Source organism: Aythya ferina (assembly GCF_964211825.1).
Source record: "Aythya ferina genome assembly, chromosome: Z".
In the NCBI taxonomy this organism is placed as follows: Eukaryota; Metazoa; Chordata; class Aves; order Anseriformes; family Anatidae; genus Aythya; species Aythya ferina.
The window spans coordinates 26,237,001-26,259,029 of record NC_140299.1 but is presented as its reverse complement, the minus strand read 5'-3'; the positions used below and the strand labels follow the sequence as shown (position 1 = coordinate 26,259,029).

At 39.1% G+C, this 22,029-nt stretch overlaps 1 protein-coding gene across 2 annotated transcripts in view; it reads right to left on the bottom strand.

Annotated features, from left to right (window-relative positions):
* Positions 1 to 22,029, bottom strand: part of ANKRD31 (ankyrin repeat domain 31) — a 68,865-nt gene that overhangs the window by 34,495 nt on the left and 12,341 nt on the right. The window contains exons 7-16 of one of the 2 annotated variants that reach the window (XM_084505118.1): positions 19,112 to 19,780; positions 16,153 to 16,430; positions 15,707 to 15,834; positions 12,906 to 13,076; positions 10,085 to 10,227; positions 7,814 to 7,894; positions 6,644 to 6,788; positions 4,150 to 4,211; positions 1,278 to 1,737; positions 324 to 569 (exon numbers count right to left, since the gene is read on the bottom strand). In XM_084505118.1, coding sequence (XP_084361244.1) covers positions 324 to 569; positions 1,278 to 1,737; positions 4,150 to 4,211; positions 6,644 to 6,788; positions 7,814 to 7,894; positions 10,085 to 10,227; positions 12,906 to 13,076; positions 15,707 to 15,834; positions 16,153 to 16,430; positions 19,112 to 19,780 — 2,383 coding nt within the window. The remainder of the gene's footprint in view (positions 1 to 323; positions 570 to 1,277; positions 1,738 to 4,149; positions 4,212 to 6,643; positions 6,789 to 7,813; positions 7,895 to 10,084; positions 10,228 to 12,905; positions 13,077 to 15,706; positions 15,835 to 16,152; positions 16,431 to 19,111; positions 19,781 to 22,029) is intronic. The other variant, XM_084505119.1, reaches the window with a different exon arrangement.

Sequence of the window (22,029 nt, the reverse complement as noted above, 5' to 3'; positions counted from 1 at the left end):
ATCAAACTCTCATTTAAGTAACTTAGTTACCTGGGTATCAATTTAGTGTTATTTAAAGCTCCCAGGTATGATTCTGCATCTCCTCAATTACCACGCTGAAGAGACTGATGAATGCAACGTACATAAAACAGAGTAAGAATACCCATTCTTTAAAACTGACTTCTGGCAATATTTCAAGTATTTGTAACTCACAAGACTATTTGTTTAGTATTCTATTCACATTTTTCCATGCTTTCACTCTGGTATTACAAGAAGCCTTCCTCCTGTATGTCTGGGGAAGAAAACAGCAACACTCTTTCAATAAAATATAATTAACCTTTCACCTGATTTCTTAGACGTTAGCTGTTCTGATGCTTGATTGAATTGTGATTGATTAGATGAAAGCTTGTATTTACTGCTACTAGAACACAAGTCTGTCTTTTGGCTTGTCTCCTGTAGGTCTAATCTCATTTTTTTAGTTTGGATTTCTTCTGCTTCAGTTAACTGTGAGAACACATTGCTTTTTCTACTTCCTTCTTCATTTTCTTCAATGTCTTCTATTCCATTCATTCCAGCAAACCCTCCTTCACCTGTCATTTTAACAAAAGAACTTGGAATAACTATGCCTTAATACACTGTAATGTGTTAAATGATGTTAAAATTTATGTTAAAATGACCACCTAGTGTAGGTTAAAATACCACTGCAGTACTCACTCAATTTTTGAAAATACTTTAACATAATAAATAGTTTGTTCACTATTCACTGTATGTTAATGTACTGAGATTGAATCCAAAAGAGTCAAAGATTCTTTTGTGAAAAAAGGGCCTTTATTGATTTGTAAGTATTAAAAAAATAAGGTGCTTAAGAAATTCACTCTAATTAATGATTAATGCAACAAACATTCTGGTCACATTTTGATAAATACAATGGAGACATTTATATAAAATAGCCTCTCCCTCCCCCCCCCCAAAAAAAAAAAAAAAGGCAAAAATGACCAAATAGTTAATCTGGCATGGTGGGCTGTACCAAAACATATTCTCTGTTTTTGCCATTTATTCATGACGATAAACATGTTCTGGAAATCCACAGCTGTGATTTTTTATTTTTGTGTGTGTTTTGTTGGTGTTTTTTTTTTTTTTTAAGTAAAATACACAGAATGCTTATAACAAACAGATAAAATAATTATTTACAAATAAAAACATTGTAGGCATTTTCTGGGAGGTTTCTTTCTGTGCATTTTACACAGTCTGAAATGAATAAGGAGCTTTCTTGTCTGTCTTAATACTGAAATGCAAACCTGATTTTGAGTTGGCCTCCTGAAGCTCCTGACTCTTACGTTTAATTTGATGTGCTTCATTTTCATGGAGTTGTAAAGCTGTAAAATGGATCTCTATACTACGAGCATTTTCAGTTGCTTCAGTTGGACAGCCTCCAGCACCTTCTTCTGCATTAAGCAGGATCCTCCATCCTTTCTCTGGTCGTGGAGCTTTTTCTTCAATGGTACTTAGTGCACCACCAGTAGAATTAGAAAGACTTCTAGAAACACTTTCACCACTAGTAGCTGCTGAAAGCTCACGTGCCACAATTGCTTCTGTATTTGTTTGAGGTGTCTGTTCAATGCAGCTGGTTCCATCATCCAATATATCAATATGAATGTTTTGCACCTCATTTACAGTAGTCTGTTGCAATATGTCTGCTCTCCCTGTACCAGTAAGCTTCGCACCTGCTAGTACAGACTCATCTGTCTGTAAGGAAATCTGTACAAACAAAGGCAAAGAAAGTTTTAAAATCAGATCCTATTCATTTCATTTCCATCAACATTAAATTTAACTTTATTTGTCAAGTTTTGCAAAGAAATGATTTGATCTGAAGGTACTCTCATATCAGTATTTAGATTCCCATCAGTCAAACTATTACTGTTACTCTGCTTGAGACGTTGATCACTCTCCTAATTCTTGGATTTCCTGTTATGACTTTACAGCAGATACATTGTGAGAGGAAGTCAAAGCAAATATTGACTGAGAATCAGGTTCTCTTAAATCAGTAGTCTCCGAATGCTGTACACACTTTTTATCCAGAAAACAATGATGCAAAGAAACACAAACTGGTGATCACCTCCCCTATTAGGGCAGAATTGCTGAACTTCTGCCATTTCTGCCTTTTTTCTTTTTTTAAATTGATTTTCATTGTTATCACTGTTGAATTCATGTTCCTGTTGCAGTCCTGTCCAATTTAGCAAGCTCAGTTTTCCTGAATTAACTGGAATGCAGCAATTATAACTGGAAACAACAACAGTGATGCCTGTTTTGTTACATCCAGCATCAGGGAAACATGTTTTCTGTAATTTAATTGTTCCTTGGTATACAGGTGGATATAAAGAAGACAAATATTTCTCATGTTTATGAACTCTGAGTAACACTATTTCTGAGCAGTTTTAGTTTTGTCCATAGCCTCTGTTATATCAGTAACAGATATATTTGCGTTTTTGAATGTGTATTTTTTTTATTTTTTCCCATTGTTTTCTGCCTTCACTATCCCAAAGAACTGTATTTTATTTTTTTTTTTTTGTAAATTTTAACAAATTTCTTTGTTCATTTTAAGCAAAAACTTTGATGCTTTAGTAAGTTTAGTATGTTGAACTGTGCTATCTGCAACCTTGAGCAAGGCAGTAGCTGCCTAATCTTCTCCTATCGAAACCAAATAAATACAATTTAATGCATGGCTGCAAGAAGCAGCTATCCAAGTACTACCAGACAGACAATATTTTGCAGTTTCAGTCAGGTTTCTACAACTACTAAGAGGCACTGATGTACCACGGTTGTTGTAAATTACCACTACAGCACTTGCAAAAACTCAGTAAGAACCACTGTTCACGAGAGACAGCTGATTGCCTCTGTCTTGCATCTTCATGAGGCTGCAGCTTATCCCAAGTAACATCAAGGATCAGCAACTGTTTGCCAAATCACAGAATCACAGAATCACAGAATTTTCTAGGTTGGAAGAGATCTCAAGGTCATCGAGTCCAACCTCCAACCTAACGCTAACAGCCCTCCACTAAACCATATCCCTAAGCTCTACATCTAAGCGTCTTTTGAAGGCTTCCAGGGATGGTGACTCCACCACTTCCCTGGGCAGCCTGTTCCAGTGCCTCACAACCCTTTCAGTGAAGAAGTTCTTCCTAACATCTAACCTAAAACTCCCCTGGCTCAACTTAAGCCCATTCCCCCTCGTCCTGTCACCAGGCACGTGGGAGAACAGGCCAACCCCCACCTCGCTACAGCCTCCCTTGAGGTACCTAGAAAGAGCGATAAGGTCGCCCCTGAGCCTCCTCTTCTCCAGGCTGAACAAGCCCAGCTCCCTCAGCTGCTCCTCGTAGGACTTGTTCTCCAGGCCCCTCACCAGCTTCGTCGCCCTTCTCTGCACCCGCTCAAGCACCTCCATGTACAGGGGGACGATCACCTCCCTAGCCCTGCTGGTCACAGCGTTCCTGATACAAGCCAGGATGCCGTTGGCCTTCTTGCCCACCTGAGCACACTGCTGGCTCATATTCAGCCGACTATCCACCATCGCTCCCAGGTCCTTCTCTGCCTGGCAGCTCTCCAACCATTCCTCTCCCAGCCTGTAGCTCTGCTTGGGGTTATTGCGCCCCAGGTGCAGGACCCGGCACTTGGCCTTGTTGAACTTCATGCAGTTGACCTCAGCCCATCGGTGCAGCCTATCCAGATCCTCCTGCAGAGCTTTCCTACCCTCAAGCAGATCGACACACGCACCTAACTTGGTGTCATCTGCGAACTTACTGAGGGTGCACTCGATGCCCTCGTCCAGATCATCGATGAAGATATTAAAGAGGACCGGCCCCAGCACCGAGCCCTGGGGGACGCCACTAGTGACTGGCCTCCAACTGGACTTGGCTCCATTCACCACGACTCTTTGGGCCCGGCTATCCAGCCAGTTTCTAACCCAACGAAGCGTGCGCCAGTCCAAGCCAAGAATGTCACCCTGCCTCAGTCCCTCCTGGATACAAAGCATCTAGTACATTATGTGCTGTTTTTGAAACACATTTCAGAAACAGTTGTCTGCTTCAGTTTCCTGAAGAGAGCTAGCAATCCCATAACTGTCCAGCATCAAATTAATATCAGAATTCTTTGTACATCTTTGTAAAAATGTACCCGGTGCACGTTTATATCATCTACACTTTGAGCACTTAATGTATTCTCTGCATCATCTCCACCTGAAAAGAAAATAAGACAGAAGGGAATGATTACTGAAAAGGGACCATAATTATTTGCTTTGTACATATTGTGTATTGTGTCCAAAATCTTGTGCAACAGTACCTACCACATTTAGCTGTCGAGAAACTTACTAAGCCACAGGGTTTTTATTAGAATATAAAACATACCAATACATCAAATACATATCCAAATATTGACGCCCAATCTTCACTGCAGAAGGGACTTCGTACAAACCAGAAGAGGATGGACTGGAGTTTGACATTATGTTTCCAAATTTTTCAGATCAGTGATTTGAGCAATTCTTTTTGAAACTTAGAGGAGCTACTATGCTTCCCTAACTTAAAATAGGCACCTCTGGTTCCCAAGAGACTTTTCTGGAGCCAGTGATAATGGGATACTTATGTCTTTCCCTGCATACCATACTTTGGCAGGGAAGGGGATGAAGTAGCTAAAGCCAGGCCATTGGTATACAAACAAGGAGGGATATTTCCTAGCACCAGTTCAGTGCCTTGCTGGTGGATTGCTTCAGCATTCCAGCTGCTCTCTGTGCTGACAAAATGGCAAAAAAAGAGTACAGCAGCTACCAGGTTCTGGCCTTAGATATTAATATACTTATTTAATCCACCCAAGTCAATTTATTCATTTTTTTCTCAATGTATTCTTAAAACTAGACTGGCCATGCCATATTGAACAAAAATCTAGCTCATCACCCTTTGTTACTTTCACTGCAACATGAACCCCAACTCTTGCCCAACAACCTATGATGGAACCAGCCTCAAATTTAACAGGCATTTCACAGCATGGTAACTCTTTTTCTAACAGTTCTGGGAATCTCCCTTACCAGATGTTAACTCTAGCCCTAGGATCACTGTTAGTCCAGTGGCTCCTGCCAGTCTTAGTCCTAAATCAAGCCTAATGGCCCAGCTACTGAACACTGATTAGGCCAAATCCTAATCCAAGCCCTAATTTTGAACATAGTCCTATCCCACCAATCTTTGTAAGAATCAGAATATCAAGATGATTTTTGGTGGCTGCAGCCTGAAACCGTAGTACAGCAGCCTTAAGCTCCTAAGTACAGCAATCCCTGCCAGCAGCTTTAATTTCTATTTCCCTCATATTTGAAGCCAGTAATTTCTGCCCACTCCTTACTCCTTTAAAACCATGGGGGAATGGTTCTAAATTAAAAGAGGGGAGATTTAGATCAGAGATTAGGTGGAAATTCTTCACTCAGAGGGTGGTGAGGCACTGACACAGGTTGCCCAGAGAAGCACTGGATCCCTCATCCCTGGAGATGTTCAAGACCAGGTTGGACAAGGCCCAGAGCAAGCTGATTTAGTGATCCATGGCAGGGGGGTTGGAAGTAGCTGTTCTTTAAGATCCCTTCCAACCCAAGCCACAATATGATTCTTACAGCCCTGACTCTAAGTTTATTCTGGGTATTCCTTCCACACTGAAATCTGCTACATCCCAAACAGACTCATCAGGGTCCAACAGTCCTAATTCCACCTCTAATCAAGGCTTACCTTGTGGCACTACTTTAGATCTGCCCCTGACCAAACAGCCCCTTCTGAATTGTCTTCTCAACTTACCTCCTAAGACGGTACAGGATCCAACTCTCGTCTTAGCCTAAACATTCTCCTACCAACACCCTGCAAACTCAGTCTTTATGGTAGTTCAGCTACACTATTACCCCTAAATTGTAACTTAACCCTAGTCCCTGCCCTAACATCAGCAGCTAAGGCCAAGCCTAATTAAATCAAGTCCGTGGAATTACTATCTATATTTAGGGAAATATTGTGAAACGGATGTTCTGAGTTCCTTCATTAAATAACGATAATATGTCAGCACAATTTCTCCACTGTTGTGGTTTAACACAGGGGGCAGCTAAGCACCACACAGCCTTTCACTCACCCTCCCCTCACCCCCCATGGGGTGGAGGAGAGAATCGGAAAAAAATGGCAGCCTATGAGTAGAGGTAAAGACAGTTTATTAGGATAGAAAGTAAAGGAAAATAATAATGATAATGATAATAGTACTGCTAATAATGATGTGTACGAAACAAGTGATGCACAATGCAGTTGCTCACCACATGCTGACCAATGCCCAGCCTAACCCTGAGCAGTCCGGCCCCCTACCCCGCTAGCCACCCTTATCTTATCAGCATGACCCCATACGGTACGGGATGCCCCTTTGGGCAGTTGGGGTCAGCTGTCCTGGGTCTGTCCCCTCCCAGCTCCTGCTGCACCCCCAGCCTGCCCGCTGGCAGGACAGAGTGAGAAGCTGAAATGTCCTTGGCTTGGTGTAAGCACTGCTCTGCAACAATTAAACCATCAGGGTGTAATCAGCACTCTTCTCATCCTAAATGCCGCAGCACCATACCAGCTACTAGGAGGAAAATTAACTCTATCCTACTTGAAACCAGGATACCCACCTGATACTGAATCTCCTCTGGATTTTAGTAGATAGCTTTTAAGCAGTCTCTTCATAGATTGGTCAGAAGCTTCCTCTAATGCACATCTCCCCTCCTCATTTTTTAATAAGGGATCAGCTCCATACCAAAGCAATAATGCTGCCACCTAGAAAAACAAGGCTTTTTCTGAGATTGTTTCTCTTCTGGCAATATTTTTCATACTCCTTCTTTATAAATGTTTCTCTCTGGTGAACTTGAGAACATGAGCAACTAAAAATAAATCTAAAGCCTACAATAAATAGTCCTTCCCTCTACTAGTTAATATATCTTAAGTATTCTCCTAGATGCATAATTATTCTAAAATCTTGTTTTTATGCTTAAAAATTGTATCCAGTGATTAACCTGATGCCACTAAGCCACGGCCTCCCAAAACACAAGCTAGGATTCATCAGTCCCTAAGCCCTTAACTGGTGGAAAATAACAAGCAATTTTAGGATATGAGTCAGTTTACCTGCTTAAGACATCTACTTTGGGAGAAAATACGGTGTACTATAAGTGTGTACTTTATTGAGACTCTTTTTGCCTGCAGAGGGAATTGGCAGCTATTTCAGATGTATAAAGTACATCAGGTCAAAGGAAACCCATTCAGACAGTCTTACTGACATTTCAGCTTCTTTACAAAATGCAAAGCCTGATTGTGTTGTTGTTCACGAAACGATCACTTCGGCAAAACGTTCCACCTAGCTTTAAAGAACACTTTTTTAAAACATGGAAAATTTACAATCTGATGATTTCTTTTCTGTGGCTAATGCTGCAGTCTTATTCCAGCACTAGTGTGTTTTTACTTGTACCTTTGCCATTCTCTCTGTTCCACATCTATTATCATCTATTATCCCTCACCCATGCATTTAAAGTCCCTTGTTCCTTCTAAGCAGATTGCTATTGATAGAATTGCTAGCAAAGTTTGCTCAATTCATACATTCTTCTAACAACAAAGCAAATAAAAAAAAAGTATTCAATTCACAGCAAAAACCCTCTTGGCCTTCACAAGTTGTCTCAAATCTATGAACTCTTTCATACAGGAATGTTGAGAACTTCTTCCTTAATGAGGTTTTGAGCTGCACATCATACGTGTATGCTCTCCTCCTTAATTTTACTATGAGAAAGTCTTAAAGTCTTCCATATGCTTACCATTTTTGTGAAGTAAGAAATTAATTTTGCAATATTGCAGGTGGGGAAAGGAATGAGGCAGTCAAATTCTGTGTTTCCAATCTACAATAGTAACACAACGCAGAAAAAGTAGCTTTTAAAGAAGCACGTACAAATGCCATATTACCAAAGCAGCAAAAATTAAGCCTGCTGGACCACTACAGTGATGTAACTGTACTGAGCCCTGCTGTGCAGTACCATTCCCCGTGAATATGCCAGCTCAGATAACTCATAACTCAGCTTTGTGTTAATTGATGTTGATGCTGTGGTGGTTTTACCCAGCTGGGCAGCCAAACTCCACCACAACCACTCTCTCACTCCCACTCCTCAAAGGGAAAGGAGAACAAAATAGAAAAGGCTAAAGGACTGAGATAAGGACAGGGAGCTCACTCATCAATTTTCGTCACAGGCAAAACAGACTCAGCATAGGGAGAATAATATAATTTATGACCTATCACTTGCAGGCCAGAGCAGTGAAGAAAATAAAAGCAAAATACAACCACCTTCCCCCCATCTACCTTCTACCCCCATTTACCTTCTGCCTTCTACCTCCTCCCACCAAGTAACACATGGAAATGGGGAATGGGGGCTGCAGTCAGTCCCTGATGCTTCGTCTCCACCGCTCCTTCCTTGGCCCCTGCTCCACCGGGGGCTCCTCCACCCATGGGGGGGCTGCAGCGTGGAGATCTGCTCCATGGGCTGCAGGGGGACAGCCTGCTCCACCAGGGGCCTCTCCACAGGCTGCAAGGGAACTGCTGCTGCCTGCCTGGAGCACCTCCTGCCCTCCTGCTGCACTCACTTGGGGGCTGCAGGGCTGCTGCTCACTCCTCTCTCCCAGCTGCTGAGGTGCAGCAGTTTTTTTTCCCCTTTCTTTAATCTGCTCTCCCAGAGGCCCAGCCAGCATTGCTCCGGGCTTGGCTCTGTCCAGCAGCAGGTCCCTTTTGAAGCCATCTGGAGCTGGCTCTGATCTGACATGGGGCAGCTGCTGGGCTCTGCGCAAAGAGGCCACCCCTGTTACCAAAACCTTGCCATGTAAGCCCAGTGCAGAAGTGTCCCAAGTGACCTAGCAGAGACCAGTGTTTTTACAACACTGTTCAAGTTGCTGATCCTTCAATATTACTTGTGGAGATGCAGAGTCCTTCATGCCCAACCATGGACACGGTAGCTTAGGTACTTTCAGTGATCTCAGAAATATTTCATGAACCCCCAAGAGTCTGCAATCTCTTGACTGCAGGTAGAAACCAAGCCTGGGGCTTGGTCTCAGAAAAAAATGTTATCCAAAAGCCCTCTCTTCATCCAGAGGTACCTGGGGAGGAACAAGTTAAGTCTTATATTGATTGGGAAACTGAAAGAGAGCAAATGCTTAGGGTCAAATCTTATTATATCGTATAAAAGTTCTTTAAAAGAAATCATGGAAATTAATAAATGTTAGGCAGCAAATGTGCACTTCTAGAGGAAGAAGCAGGCAGCAGGTAAAAGCAACATGCAGAACTACAACAGGAATTTGGGCCACCCTAAGAACAGACACATGCAGGTGGAGGCAACCACTACCAGACTGAAAGAGGATCTAGAATTCAGACACAGACTATGAAACCATAGAATTTACCATCATCATTCACACTAATTCACACTGAATATTCAGTTGCCTTTCTGTTTAAGATTAAAATACATCTAAATTAACATATACATCTAATTAAATCTAAAATACAAAGGCACGTATTCATGACTGTCTACGCTATGCATTTTTACCCAAAAAATGTCTGTGTATACTTGTATCTGCACATCTGCACACCATACATGCACATTTACTGAAACATGAAACAAACAAACAAACAAACAAAAAACATTAAAACTCCAAAAGAGTGCTCAGGTCATGAAATGACTCTGCGAAGTGATTATAAGGTATGTGAAATAAGTAGCATTAAACAGCAGGAACCTATTCCTCAGCACTTCAGCCATTGTTCCAAACACTTATAAAAAACAACTCACTTATGCTATTGGATAAATCTTGTAAAACAATGTTACACAATAACAACGACAAAAAAAAATCTAAAAAATAATAAATAAATAAATAAATAAATCTTGTGAATGCAACGGTTTGAACAGAAATTAGACAGAAAAGACTTATTCACTCCTGAATTAACACATAATCTGAAAGGACAAACCCACATGTAGTAAGACTACGTAACTTTCTGGATTAACAACAATAATTTCTATTCCCAAACCACAATTTACATTAAAATCGGAATATACCTCATAATGGCCTTCCTTAACTGCATCTTGCAACGGTGTTATTTGTTCACTTCCTCTAGCATCAACATCAGCTCCTGCTTTCAAAAGTTCATTTGCTATCCTATAACAGCCTCGGACACTTGCTTCATGCAGTGCAGTCCAGCCTATGAAAAAAGAAATCCTGACAACTGAAAATTGTGTTTCGCATTTGTGTAATTTATAAAAAAACAGGTCAGTGTTAGATTTTCTACGTGATAAATATTCCAGAAGGACATATTGACAAGTTGAAAACTGATGCATTTTACAGTAAGTTGTATAAAGAAATATTTATTAAAATATCAAAAGTGTTGTGAGCTCTCAGTCTTTTGTTGAAATATGCACTCACTGAAGAACGATATGCTGCTGTAACAATGTTAGGTTTAGATTTGATAGTTCTTTTGAAACTTCTTTTGAGAAAAAAAAAAAAAAAAAAAAAATTATTCCACCTTAGTTATTTCTCCATGAAGGCAATGTATATGCTATTTCAAGAACAAGTTAATTTTCTAGGATTTCTTTTTATTTTTATGGCCATGATAAAGAGGGCTGGTGAGAAAGAGGAGACAAAATAAAAACCTGGAGTTATGTATAAGGCCACATCTTAGAAATATATATTTGCAAATGGAAACAGTAAGGCAACATCTCCAAAAATGTTTTTTAACACTATCCAAGAATGGTTCAAATTCAAGTTTCTAAAGAAAGCATTACAAAATCCTTACTGAAGTTCCACATCCATTCCTAGCTGTATGGAATAAGCCATGGTATTAGCTTCATGGTCCATGGAACAATTATACCCCATGAAGGAGGTGTTGAGGAAAAACAGAAGGTAGAACACAAGTCTTTGGACTGGGATTAGCATAGTTCCATGTCAGCTCCTTAAACATTTATTACGTTTTTCTTTGTACAGTGAGAAAAGAGAAAAAGCAGAAGATCTTCCAATTCCTGTCTCCCACCTCTCAAACCAGCGTTCCCTACAGAAGACCATTTTGATGGACAGCCTTACTCTTCAACTATCTTCCATTACTAGAAGGTTGTCTGAGCTTCATTTTCATACTAAATTGTTTGTTAAGACTGTTCTGGTCTCATTAAGTGAAAATATCTTAATTTAATTGGAAAGGTAAAACTCTTGAGGCTCTCTTCTACACTACCCAACCCAGAACAACGTATACTTGCACAGAATTGGCTTTATTATGTACACAGGATATTGCACTGGGTTGCCTAAAAACTTTGTGCTATTAGGCTTTGTTCCCAAGTGCTCAAAACTCAGCTAAGTTCTACATCGCCTAATGCTGACAGTGCTTCAAGATGAATTTTTCTTTAACAATATAATAGAGCACCTATAGCTCATTAAGAAACTCTGGTAACTCTACTCTGGAGATAAAGCTTGAAATCTGTTAAGGAAAAGAGGAAGAAGGACACTTAAGTGAAGGCACCTATTTCCCCATCTGTAAAAAGTATCTTTTATCTGATATACTAATAGTCCCCTGAAAAACTGCACCTGGAATGTGTTTAATAGACAATCATTACAGTTCAGCAACTTGTTTCTCCACAGACTATAGAGAAGCACAAGCTTCATTGCAAATACTTTTCTGCTCCCTAAGGGGACTGTGAACCAAGGCTCAAACTGAGAGCACAGACTGTGTCTCTCCCATATCCCTCATACCGATGTCTGGAAAATAAAAGGTGAAAAAAAATCAACCTCAGGTATTCAGTAAAGTTCTGAAGCAGAATAATGAAGTGGAGGAGGAATGAAAAAGATGAGGTTAAGATATGTATAATTACTGGTGGAGGGTTTTAAAGGAAAAGACAGGGCACAGGGCCAGAATATAATCATTAGAACAGTGATTTTCCAGAGATGAAAGTGGATTTTAAAATGGCACGGGTCTGGCAATTCCTCTCTGGTTACACCTCCCTCACTGTAAAAGAAAGGAGCAGGGTCAGGTCAGCTTCCCATCTTTTCAAGGAGTTCAGACAAAGCACATTTTGTGCAGTTGTGCTCCTTTCACATCGAAAGACGGATGCCAGAGTCTGGGGGATTAGGAAACTGTGGCCTGGCAAAAGGTGCAGAGGCTGAAAAAGGAAGCAGCAATGAGACCAAAAACTGGAACCACTGTACTTTAGTACACTTGCTCACACAGATTGCAGTTGACAACACCCTATCAATGCTCCTCTGTTGTCAGTTGCTGGCTTTGAAACCCACCAACAAAATACTTTCTCATCTAGCTCTAGCAGAAGTTAATGTACAGGTCACTCTGTGAGTTCAAATGCCAGGGTCCTCGGCTGTGGAAATACAAAATCTGCACCTGACTCAATTTATCTGTCAGTATGTTCCAGAAGACAAAATGTCTAGCTTACTTTTGGTCTGTTACATGCCTGAATTATGCAACAGTCTTTAACTGCAGGACAACGTATTTTTGTTCCCACATCACAATTTGGAAATCTTAGCCCCTGTACAAGATGGACACACTCTAAGAATTAAAAGAAAATCTGTGAAGCACATTAAGTTGATTATTTACTTAAGGGACTGTATTGTGATGAGAACACACAGATCAATGAATTAAGGTTAAGTAAACATAATTGTAGCTTTACCTAAGTTTTTGATTGCTTACTTTTTCAGCAAAATTTTCTAATATACTTTTATATGTATGAACTTTCTCAAAAAGAGTTAACAAGCTAAACTAATAAAAATTCAATAATCTACTGACCAGTCACAAAACCACAATTTCTTTCACTGCACAAACTCATAATATTAGTTATAGCTAGACACTTATTTGGAAAATAGTACTCTAATATAATTGTAACTTACCAGCATAATCCTGAGCATTTACATTTGCACCAGATTTTATTATGTTACGTACAAGGTCTGTATCTTCTTCAACAACAGCTCTATGAAGTAAGGTCTCACCAAAAATATTCCTCCTATTTATTCTTGAAAGTGATATGGGGCAACAAGGATTTACAAAATAGGATTCTAGTCCTGAAAAAAAATAATTTAAAAGATCTGTTTACAGAAAAATATATTTCCTCTCTTACCTTGGCTTCAGATTGCATTAGAATTAGTGGATAAGCCTTCTGGAGAGAGAAAATGTTCATTTGATCTAGCAGAAATACATATATCAAAAGAGACATTACCAAGTAAATAACAATCACACTCAATAAAAGAGGCCATAGTGAATTCCATAACAAATCTCCCAACTCAAGTTCACCACACAGGAAAATAACTTCGCAAAAAGGTACTAAGTTTAGCCTTTTGTTTTTCAATTACATTTTTTCAAAATGCATTGTTTCCCACCAGTTGATAAAACTGCTATTCTAGGCTACAACCCATTACATGATAAGCAGATTTCAATAGCTAATCAAGCAACTCAATGAATTCTTTCTTCTTAACGGCCAAATTCATCAGTAGATTTTGTACTCATTTACGCTTTAAAACCTCTCCTTTACGAGCAAGAAGCATTTACACCAGGATAGGGAATGAAATTAGCTCCTTCGTATTTCCCTATTACTTCACAACCAGCTCAGCTATTTGTCAGTGAGGAAAACAGTTGGATCAAAACCCTCATTAGCTATCCATTATCTCTGCTTGGGTGTCAGAATACTAAACATAAAAAGCACAGCAAACCATCATTATTTTTTTTTTTGTTTATTATTTTACAAAGGAAATGCTGTCTCGCATTATGCACCCATTATGCTCTTCAGTTTGGACAAAATGATTTCCAATATATAGATGAGCTGTCCTGCACTTTACCAGCAGCACAATCCCATTACCTCCTCTCATTGCATGGAGTCTGCTGCCTCTTCTGAAAAACAGGGAGGAAAGAAAGAAAAGAGTAAGACAAGAAGATGGCCTGCAGGAAACTCAAATGGCTCAGACCATTAGTTGATCTACTAATGGAAAATCTTAGGTTTGCAGGGAGTGCATGCGATATCCACTGCTCCTCCACAGTCTGTGGCAGATGTGTCCCTAAAATTCCACCTGTGTGGCCCTTTTGCTGGTCCTAAAACTCCAGCTGAGTGTCACAAATAGAAATTTTAAGCAACACCTTTAAAGACATTGTTCTCTTAGAGCTGTAACTCATGGAGCCTGATGACTCCACTGCTTTGTGCATCCTGGCATACTGTAAGCCCCTACTCCCGACCTTTTTAAGTGTTCAACTCTGCACAGATTTTTAGAATGCAGTAGCTAGAGACTTACCCTGCACCTTCCTTCAACTGAGCACATGAGAAGTCTTTCTCTTCTACCTATCCAGCCTTGCAAGACCTTAATCATTTTATAGCTTAATCAAAGTTATTCTAAATCAGCCAAGAATTTCAGAAGGGGTTACACCATGCAAATATTCATTGAACACGGTGCAATTTTTTTATACTTAATCCAATTTAATTAGGTATTACTTCAAGAGGACCTATTTGCTGCCACTGGTACTCTACCTTCCCTACCACCTTCCTTGTGTCAGACCATGCATAAAACAAGTGATGCTTGCTGACCCAAAATGAAACTTTACTGGTGCTGTTTTTTCAGTGAACTACCAGGTTAAGATGACTCACAGGCTCCTGATGGCTAGGTTTGATGCAAAAGGGAATTAAACTTGTTAGATGGATTAACATGAAGCTACCTCTATAGGCAGTGCAATGCTTTCTGCAGAAATTATGCTAAAAACAACAGCCTGTTTTTTAAGTAGAAACTACTAAGTCATGACATAGATGAGCAGTTAGTCATGCAACTTTAAATCTCACAAAAATAGTACTTCCACTGGGAATACTGAAACCCTGTAAGAGAGAAGGATTGTTAATTGCTGGTAGAATTATTCTTGTTTTGTAAGATAATGTAGCTGTTACAGTTCAAATACTTCTGAACCTTTAAATCTGTTTAAATGTTTGTAACTGCACAGATAAAAACAGATTGAGCAGGCTTTAAGAAAAATAAACTTTTAATACCCAAGTCTTACAGGCTGGCTCTGGGGTAAGCATGTGAATGTGGAAAGTCTGTATTCTCCTACACACTTTCTCTATGAGCCAAAGAATTTCTTTGCGTTCACCTTCAAAAGATGAAAAATAGCAATCTTTCTCTCTGACAAAGAATACTGCAAGGAAGAATACTTCAAAGAGTGCTCAGTGAATGTGATAGTGAAGGCCTATAATCCTATACATAAACAGACAGAAAAACAGCAGCAGGCATTTAAAATAAAATAAACTGCTTTGTATCGGTCAGTTCTTGGGGATGCCATTGCCCTCAGAATAATGTTGCACCCTGAATACTAGATAACAGAATTATGATCAACATTCTCACTCTGTAATAAAACATTTTTCTTCTGCTTTTTAGAATATACAATAAATGTTTCATTCCATGATTAAAAATGCATCCTGGAAAAATTCTCATGATTCCTAATGAGCTTGTGTTTACAAGTCAACTGTTAGGTTGCTCGTACACAGATTTAAACAAGGAAGGGGAATTATTAATAATTTGAATTATTAAAATAAATGTTTATGCCAACTTTTAAAACAAATTCATGCCACAATATATTGTAAAGGCTATGAATTATATTTGATTTAGTATAGTTTTTCAAATAAAAAAATAACCTGTCTGATAAGTATGAAAGAATATCTTACTCATTTTATCTTTGATTCTTTTGCTTCTCCTTATCTCCTCAGCATTTTTATCCTCATTTGGAGTTATTTCTTGGTACATGTCGGTTTCTAGATCTTCCTTGTCTTTAGAAGCAGGTTTCTGAATTTTACTGACAAGAGATTTTTTAGAATCAAAACAAGTATTTTCTTCCCTATATTAATTGGTATTTGTGATAGACCTAAGAAGGTTAACATATTTGATTTTAAAATGAAGTTTCCAATAGCATGCTAGGATATATGCTAGCTTAGGCAGTACTGAATAAATGGTAAAGAGTAAAGAAACCGACTTCCAGATCTTTAAATAGAAGGAAAACCTTTACTTTTGGATCACCTAAAATCACTAATGTGAGGAATGAGCAGTCTGTAATTACATTTGTTAGATTAATAAAAAGAAAAATTTGAGAATACTGCACATGACTTCGTCGTACCTAAAATCCTTGGGTTTGTTTCTTGTTGTATTGTGATTGTGAGACATACTCTGCTGTGTCTCTTCCAGTGTGTGGTGATGACAGGAAATACTATCTCTGCACTTTATTGAGGAGGACTCTTCTAGCTGCATTGTTCTCCCTGATGCTGTTTTATTGGTTTCTGCACATACAACAGTCTCCACTGAATGCAAACTTCCCTCCTCATTTTGTTTTTCATTAGAGATGGCACTCCAATAATCTGAAATTGCTTCTTTCCCTTTCTGCTGATCACCCTCAAGCTGTGACAAAAAAATAAATAAATAAAAATATTACAAGCAACTGGTAAGCATGCAATTAAAACAAGGGCTGTATAATATAAGAACTCAAAAAACACTTTGTTATAAATGATATATGTGCTCACAGATAACAGAGTTTCTTAAGTGAGAAACTGGAATTCTAGATACCGGAGACGTTACGTTTTCATAGGAGAGGCACTCCTGAAGTAGAATGCCACACCATGTAGTGGGAGAGCCAGCCATGGCAAGTATGATACTCAGAATCACAACTTAGGTAGTAAATCTAGCCTGGCTGACAGTGAACAAAAATTATTATTATCTGTAAGTTGTTTAGCTGGATGTGTGAAACAACTTAGCAGGTTCATTTCAGTTTCCTATGGACACAAGCTCCTGTCATGAAAATATAATGTGACATTTATGACGTCTTAAGCTAACCCTTCTTATTCCACTCTTGCACAAATCTGGAAAAGTGCACAAGATCTGGAACCATGTTTCACCTGAGGCTCAGTAACTACCACCTGAGAAGCTGTTTCTGAAGACACACCATCCCTAAGCTACAGCCACCACAGAAGAGAATCACTTCATTTACCTTCAGCCTTCTAAAAAACAGGCATCTAAATGACACTAAACAACCCAGTTCCCCTACCACAGATGAAGAGGAACAGCAGCTTTCAGAGTGATTCACCTCATCCTAAGATGTGCAATGGGGAACTTAAATTACTGCTTAACACCAGAGGCTTTTCTCTAACAGTCAGTGAGAAAAATTCCACCCTAATTACATGTCATCACATGGAAGTTCATTTGAGTTACTTGAGTTTATTCACAAATTTAGTCAAGTGAGTATGACGTGCTGTTGAGGCATCTCTCAAGTTGCTGAAATGGCTTGAGTACTCATTAGCTTATTACACACTTGACTAATGCTGAAAGCTCCTAGGGCACACCCTCAGCACACATGCATATGAATTCTTTCACAGCTATGTGGGAGAACTTGATACTCCTTTCCTGGGACACAGGTGGAAATGAAAGAGTCACTGATATTTTTAGAATTTACATATTCAGCAGAAAGGCTGATGAGGAGTCGAATCCCATACCTAGATCCGGTCCCCTCAGACCAAGACATGATGCATTGTAACACAGCATTTGGGTGAAAACAAATATTTCAGTTTACAAAATTGAATCAATGCAGTACTTTCTATTGCATTACATCTGCAATGAGAAAAGGGTTTGAGAAAGAGAAGAAAACATTTCAAAGAAAATAAAAGTCACTTGCTTTATAAGGGACTATATATTACAGCAAATGAGCTATCTACCATGCCGATTACATCTACAGGGCTGTACAGGCTCTCCTCTTTTGAGTCCTTGTTTCACCACAAGAAAGATCCTCTGAATAAACAAGGATGAGAAACAACCAAGGAGAACAATATACTGCCAGAAAGCAACAGTTACTAAAACAGATATCCTAGATTTCTTTGTCATCAAATTGCCTGCCTACTTTCTACTTTCAAAAACAGCAGATGGAGACATTAAAAAATAATAATACAATTGATTATTATTTTAAAATAGATTATAGATCCACATCCCCAAAGAACCCTGCTCCACAGCCTTAACTGTAATAATATTGAGTAAAACTATATATTCAGCTTCACAGAGCTGCGCTACAAATTTCAGAAACCACCACTATGTAGGTTGCCGTGGGTCTGAGAGAATTACCTTAGAGACCTTTCAGCACCTTTAAATTAGCATTTTATTACACCTTGTTATATTCAGTTAATATTACCAACAATAGATTGAAACAACTGGCAGCTTTGGGATGCTTTATGCCGTTCTGTGGAAGCACAGTGGCTACACAACCACCTAAAGTATCTAGTTATAAATGGTTTATTGTTGATTTTCAGCTCCAGATTATTCCAAGACAACACATAGAACCTGATTCCAGATTTACAAGGGATGTCTACTGTACTCCTTAGCGTAAACCTACTTCCCCTATGTGTCCTCTTTCCTTTACTATAACCTAAATAGGAAGACACTACGGTATCGCTTTCCCTTCATGTCCCCCTCTACATTTCTGCCTTTGTGTTATTGAATTCTAAATGCAATTCTAAATGTACCTGTAAAAAATCCCTGAATGCAAGGGTTTCCCTGCCAGTCTGTGGGAAAGACACAGCTATAATTTCTTTTTATAATACTTGCAAAGTATTTGTATGCTACAGTGGCAGGGGACATGAAAGCAGAAAACAGCGTACTCTAGTATGGGAAAAGCACAACAACAACACAGGGTAAGGCAGAAATCTAGAGTTAAAATTGGCTAGTATATGCCAGTGGGTTACAGTGGAATAACCGAAGAGTGGTTTGGAACTTTCCTTGGAAACTATGTCAGACAAAGAAGACATGCATTGGTACCAGGAGTTTTTGAAACTTCCATGCTGACTCTAGATTTCCACATCAGCCACTGACTTCACTTGATTTTCCCATCCCAGCAAGTTCAGCCTGTTTCATAACATGGATATATCAAAACAGAAACAAACTAAAATAATACTGTAAAACAAAAATAATGTATTAGGCATTTAAATTACTGATGCCAGTTTATTCCCTGTTAAGATTGCATCTCCTAGTAATTTGACTATTATAGAAAATATTTTCTGATAAACATAACTTTTCAAATACTGATTAAATTACTTATGTACTTGCTCATTTGTTGTCCTCTGCAAGTTAGATCCTGTTAAGGCTTTTATTTCTTCCACGTGAATCGTAGGAAGCTGAGGCTCAGACAGGTTTGTTATTTGTGTACAGTCATCATCTTGCTGGGGAGTACTGGGTTCCGAATTTAACTGCTCTTCCTCAGCGGTAAGCTGTCTCTTGCTTGGTGCTACAGGACTGTCAGACTGTATTACAGACCCTGACAAGGAATTCAGAGCTGTCACGAGCTCTACTGGAAGGGCATCACTGTTCTCATCTGCTGATATATCACTGGAAAAGACATGACCCTGGTAGTCTAATATGTCATGCAATTGGTTTATCATTTTAGGACTCTCGGAATCACTGAGAGGTTTCAACAAATCACTGACTTCAAGTTCAGCAGTCTCTATGCTCTGTTCAGGGAGCACTAGTGGTTCCGTGAAAACATTTCCTAGGGTTGCCAATGATAGATCTGTATCATTATTACAGGATTGTTCTTTTACACTGTTATCTGTATCAATCATGGTCATGCAGGTTCTCCGGCAATCTTCTAAAGCATGTGGAAATAAATCTTGTGGTGTCTGTTCCTTTGAAACTGCTATTATCTCCTCCAGAAAGGCATCTGGATGCAGGCTTGTTTCTGGAGAGAGACCTTCATAACTTGTTTTCTGTGAAATCTACGCATTAAAAAGAAAAAGAAAAAAAAAAGAAAAAAGAAAAGAAAAGAAAAAAAGAAAAAATTACAAAAGGGAACGGAACAACTCTTTATAAAATGCATGTAATCAACATTTATTTTAGAAGTCATCAGTATCCATGATTTGTTTACAATTTTTGCATACACTCTAAGACCTGTAAGCCTACCCTAAGAATTCATACGCTTTCTTAGTAAGGGCTAGAGTGATGTCTCAGTTTCAAAAGCAGAGCAGCTGTTACATTCCCTAGCAGTAAAAATCAGAATGAGAGACTAAATCTGTTATGAAGTCAAGGATTTTATGCCATTGCCAATGACCTGAAGATGTTAAAAGGTCTTAAAAGAAAGGCATTAAAAATTTCTGTCACACAGAAATAATGAAAGTGGACATACAGAATAAAAAGCATACTCAGTTAAACACTACGTACTCTAAGTTTTGATTAGATGTTTCTGTGGATCCCAAGGTATGGAGCATTTGTGCCTCACAAGCTTTAGGTCAAAATCTCAGGAGTATCTCTGGAGGCTGCACATTCGAGTTTCTACACTGGCACAGATCCACAAACTACAACTGTTTTTGTAAAAGAAATACTGCTGTTGTTTCTCTAATTACTTGCAGTTGCTTTCAACCCATGCACCCATTTTTATACCAATTAATAGGTTTTTCTTTTTTTTTCCTTTTCCTGCTTCAAATGCTTCTGCAAGCCTAAAACATGTATTTCCATATGATGTCTGCATGTAATTGTGGTGTTGCTTAATAATAGTGGATCTTAAGATAATTTCTTTCAATATATTTTTAGACTCTTACTGCCAGCAAGTGGCAATACTCTGCAGTGCAAGAATTCTGTAACACTGCTGGTAACATATTTTTGTAATTTTTTTGATAAATTATGTTACCAGATATGTTAAAGGTTCTTCTACACATAATAAAACAGAAAGGGCAGAAAATTGACTCTGTTGGCACATGTTCAGTTTGTAAGCCATTATAAACGTGCATGTATGATCCCTTGTTGAAATTTTTTTCCCATCTGCTCTTTCCTACATTGTGCAGCTAATGGCTCCTTTTTTAGTACTGCCTATGTTTTACTTTCCTGCACTGAGTTACAGTCTATTTTTAGACCACTTCTCCAATTTTTCAAACTTTAAACAACTGGGGAGAAGAAAACACTGACATAACCTTCCGTACTTACAGAACTATGGTATAAATGGCAGGTATGTATATTATTTATTTTCTACCAAAAAGGTTCGGTGTACCAGATGAAGGGTAGGTGAAACTGACATTTATGTTAATGAAGAAGGAGCAGTCAGCCATAAGTGGCTAATTTGCCAAGACCCTGAACACCCAAATGCCAGCTGAAATCCAACACTTAAATGTGACTGGTATTCAGAAAACCTCCACCTACCTATAAAGCCTGTATTTCTCCAGCACTTGTTTCTGTTAGTACATGCCAGTGGGTTATCCTGTGCAACTACAAGTAACCAAAATCTGCAGAACGTAAGCCCAAACTTTCCCTCTCCAAACAAAATCCTTAGCTGCCACTTACCCATAAAGACACTTAAAGCCCTAGTGCCTAAGGTCTCTACACCTCCCATTGTCTGTTGGAAATGTATGGGAGAGCTGCTGAAGGAGCAGGGCTGAGCCAGCTGGCAACTGAAAGGAAGCATCAGCAGGATTCTTAAACAGGGAACTCTCTCTTTTGTGTATCCCAATCTGGTAACTCTGGTATGAATACACAAAAGTTTCACTCAAGGGAAGAGCAAAACTCATCCTCAGTCAGTAGCTCAGCAGTAAAATATCAGTATTGTGGTTAATGCAGGTTCAGGTCCATCTTTTACCAGATGAGCTATGCTTCAAACAATTCATTTCATGAAGGGGTTCCTATAAAAGAATACCAACAAGTAAAGGTATCTCATTGGCATTAACTTGCTTATTTCGGAGTGAGGGAGAGGGCGGAATACCAGCCATCTCATGGTATCTGTGAATGTCTTCCACTGAACACATTCAGGGTACTTAGAAAGCCTTGGTCCAAATCCCACTACCCTCATGTCTCAATTACTTCTGGTACAAATCCAAATCGTGGTGCTCCTTAATCCAGGCACAAATCTTCTTGACCTTACAGCATTAACCCAGAATCTCGTCACCCCATCTCACCCAGGAAGCACACGCTGGGTAAGAGCTGAGCATTCAAATCCACATTCAAATCCAGCCTCAGCTGATTCAGAACCTCGCACAGGAGG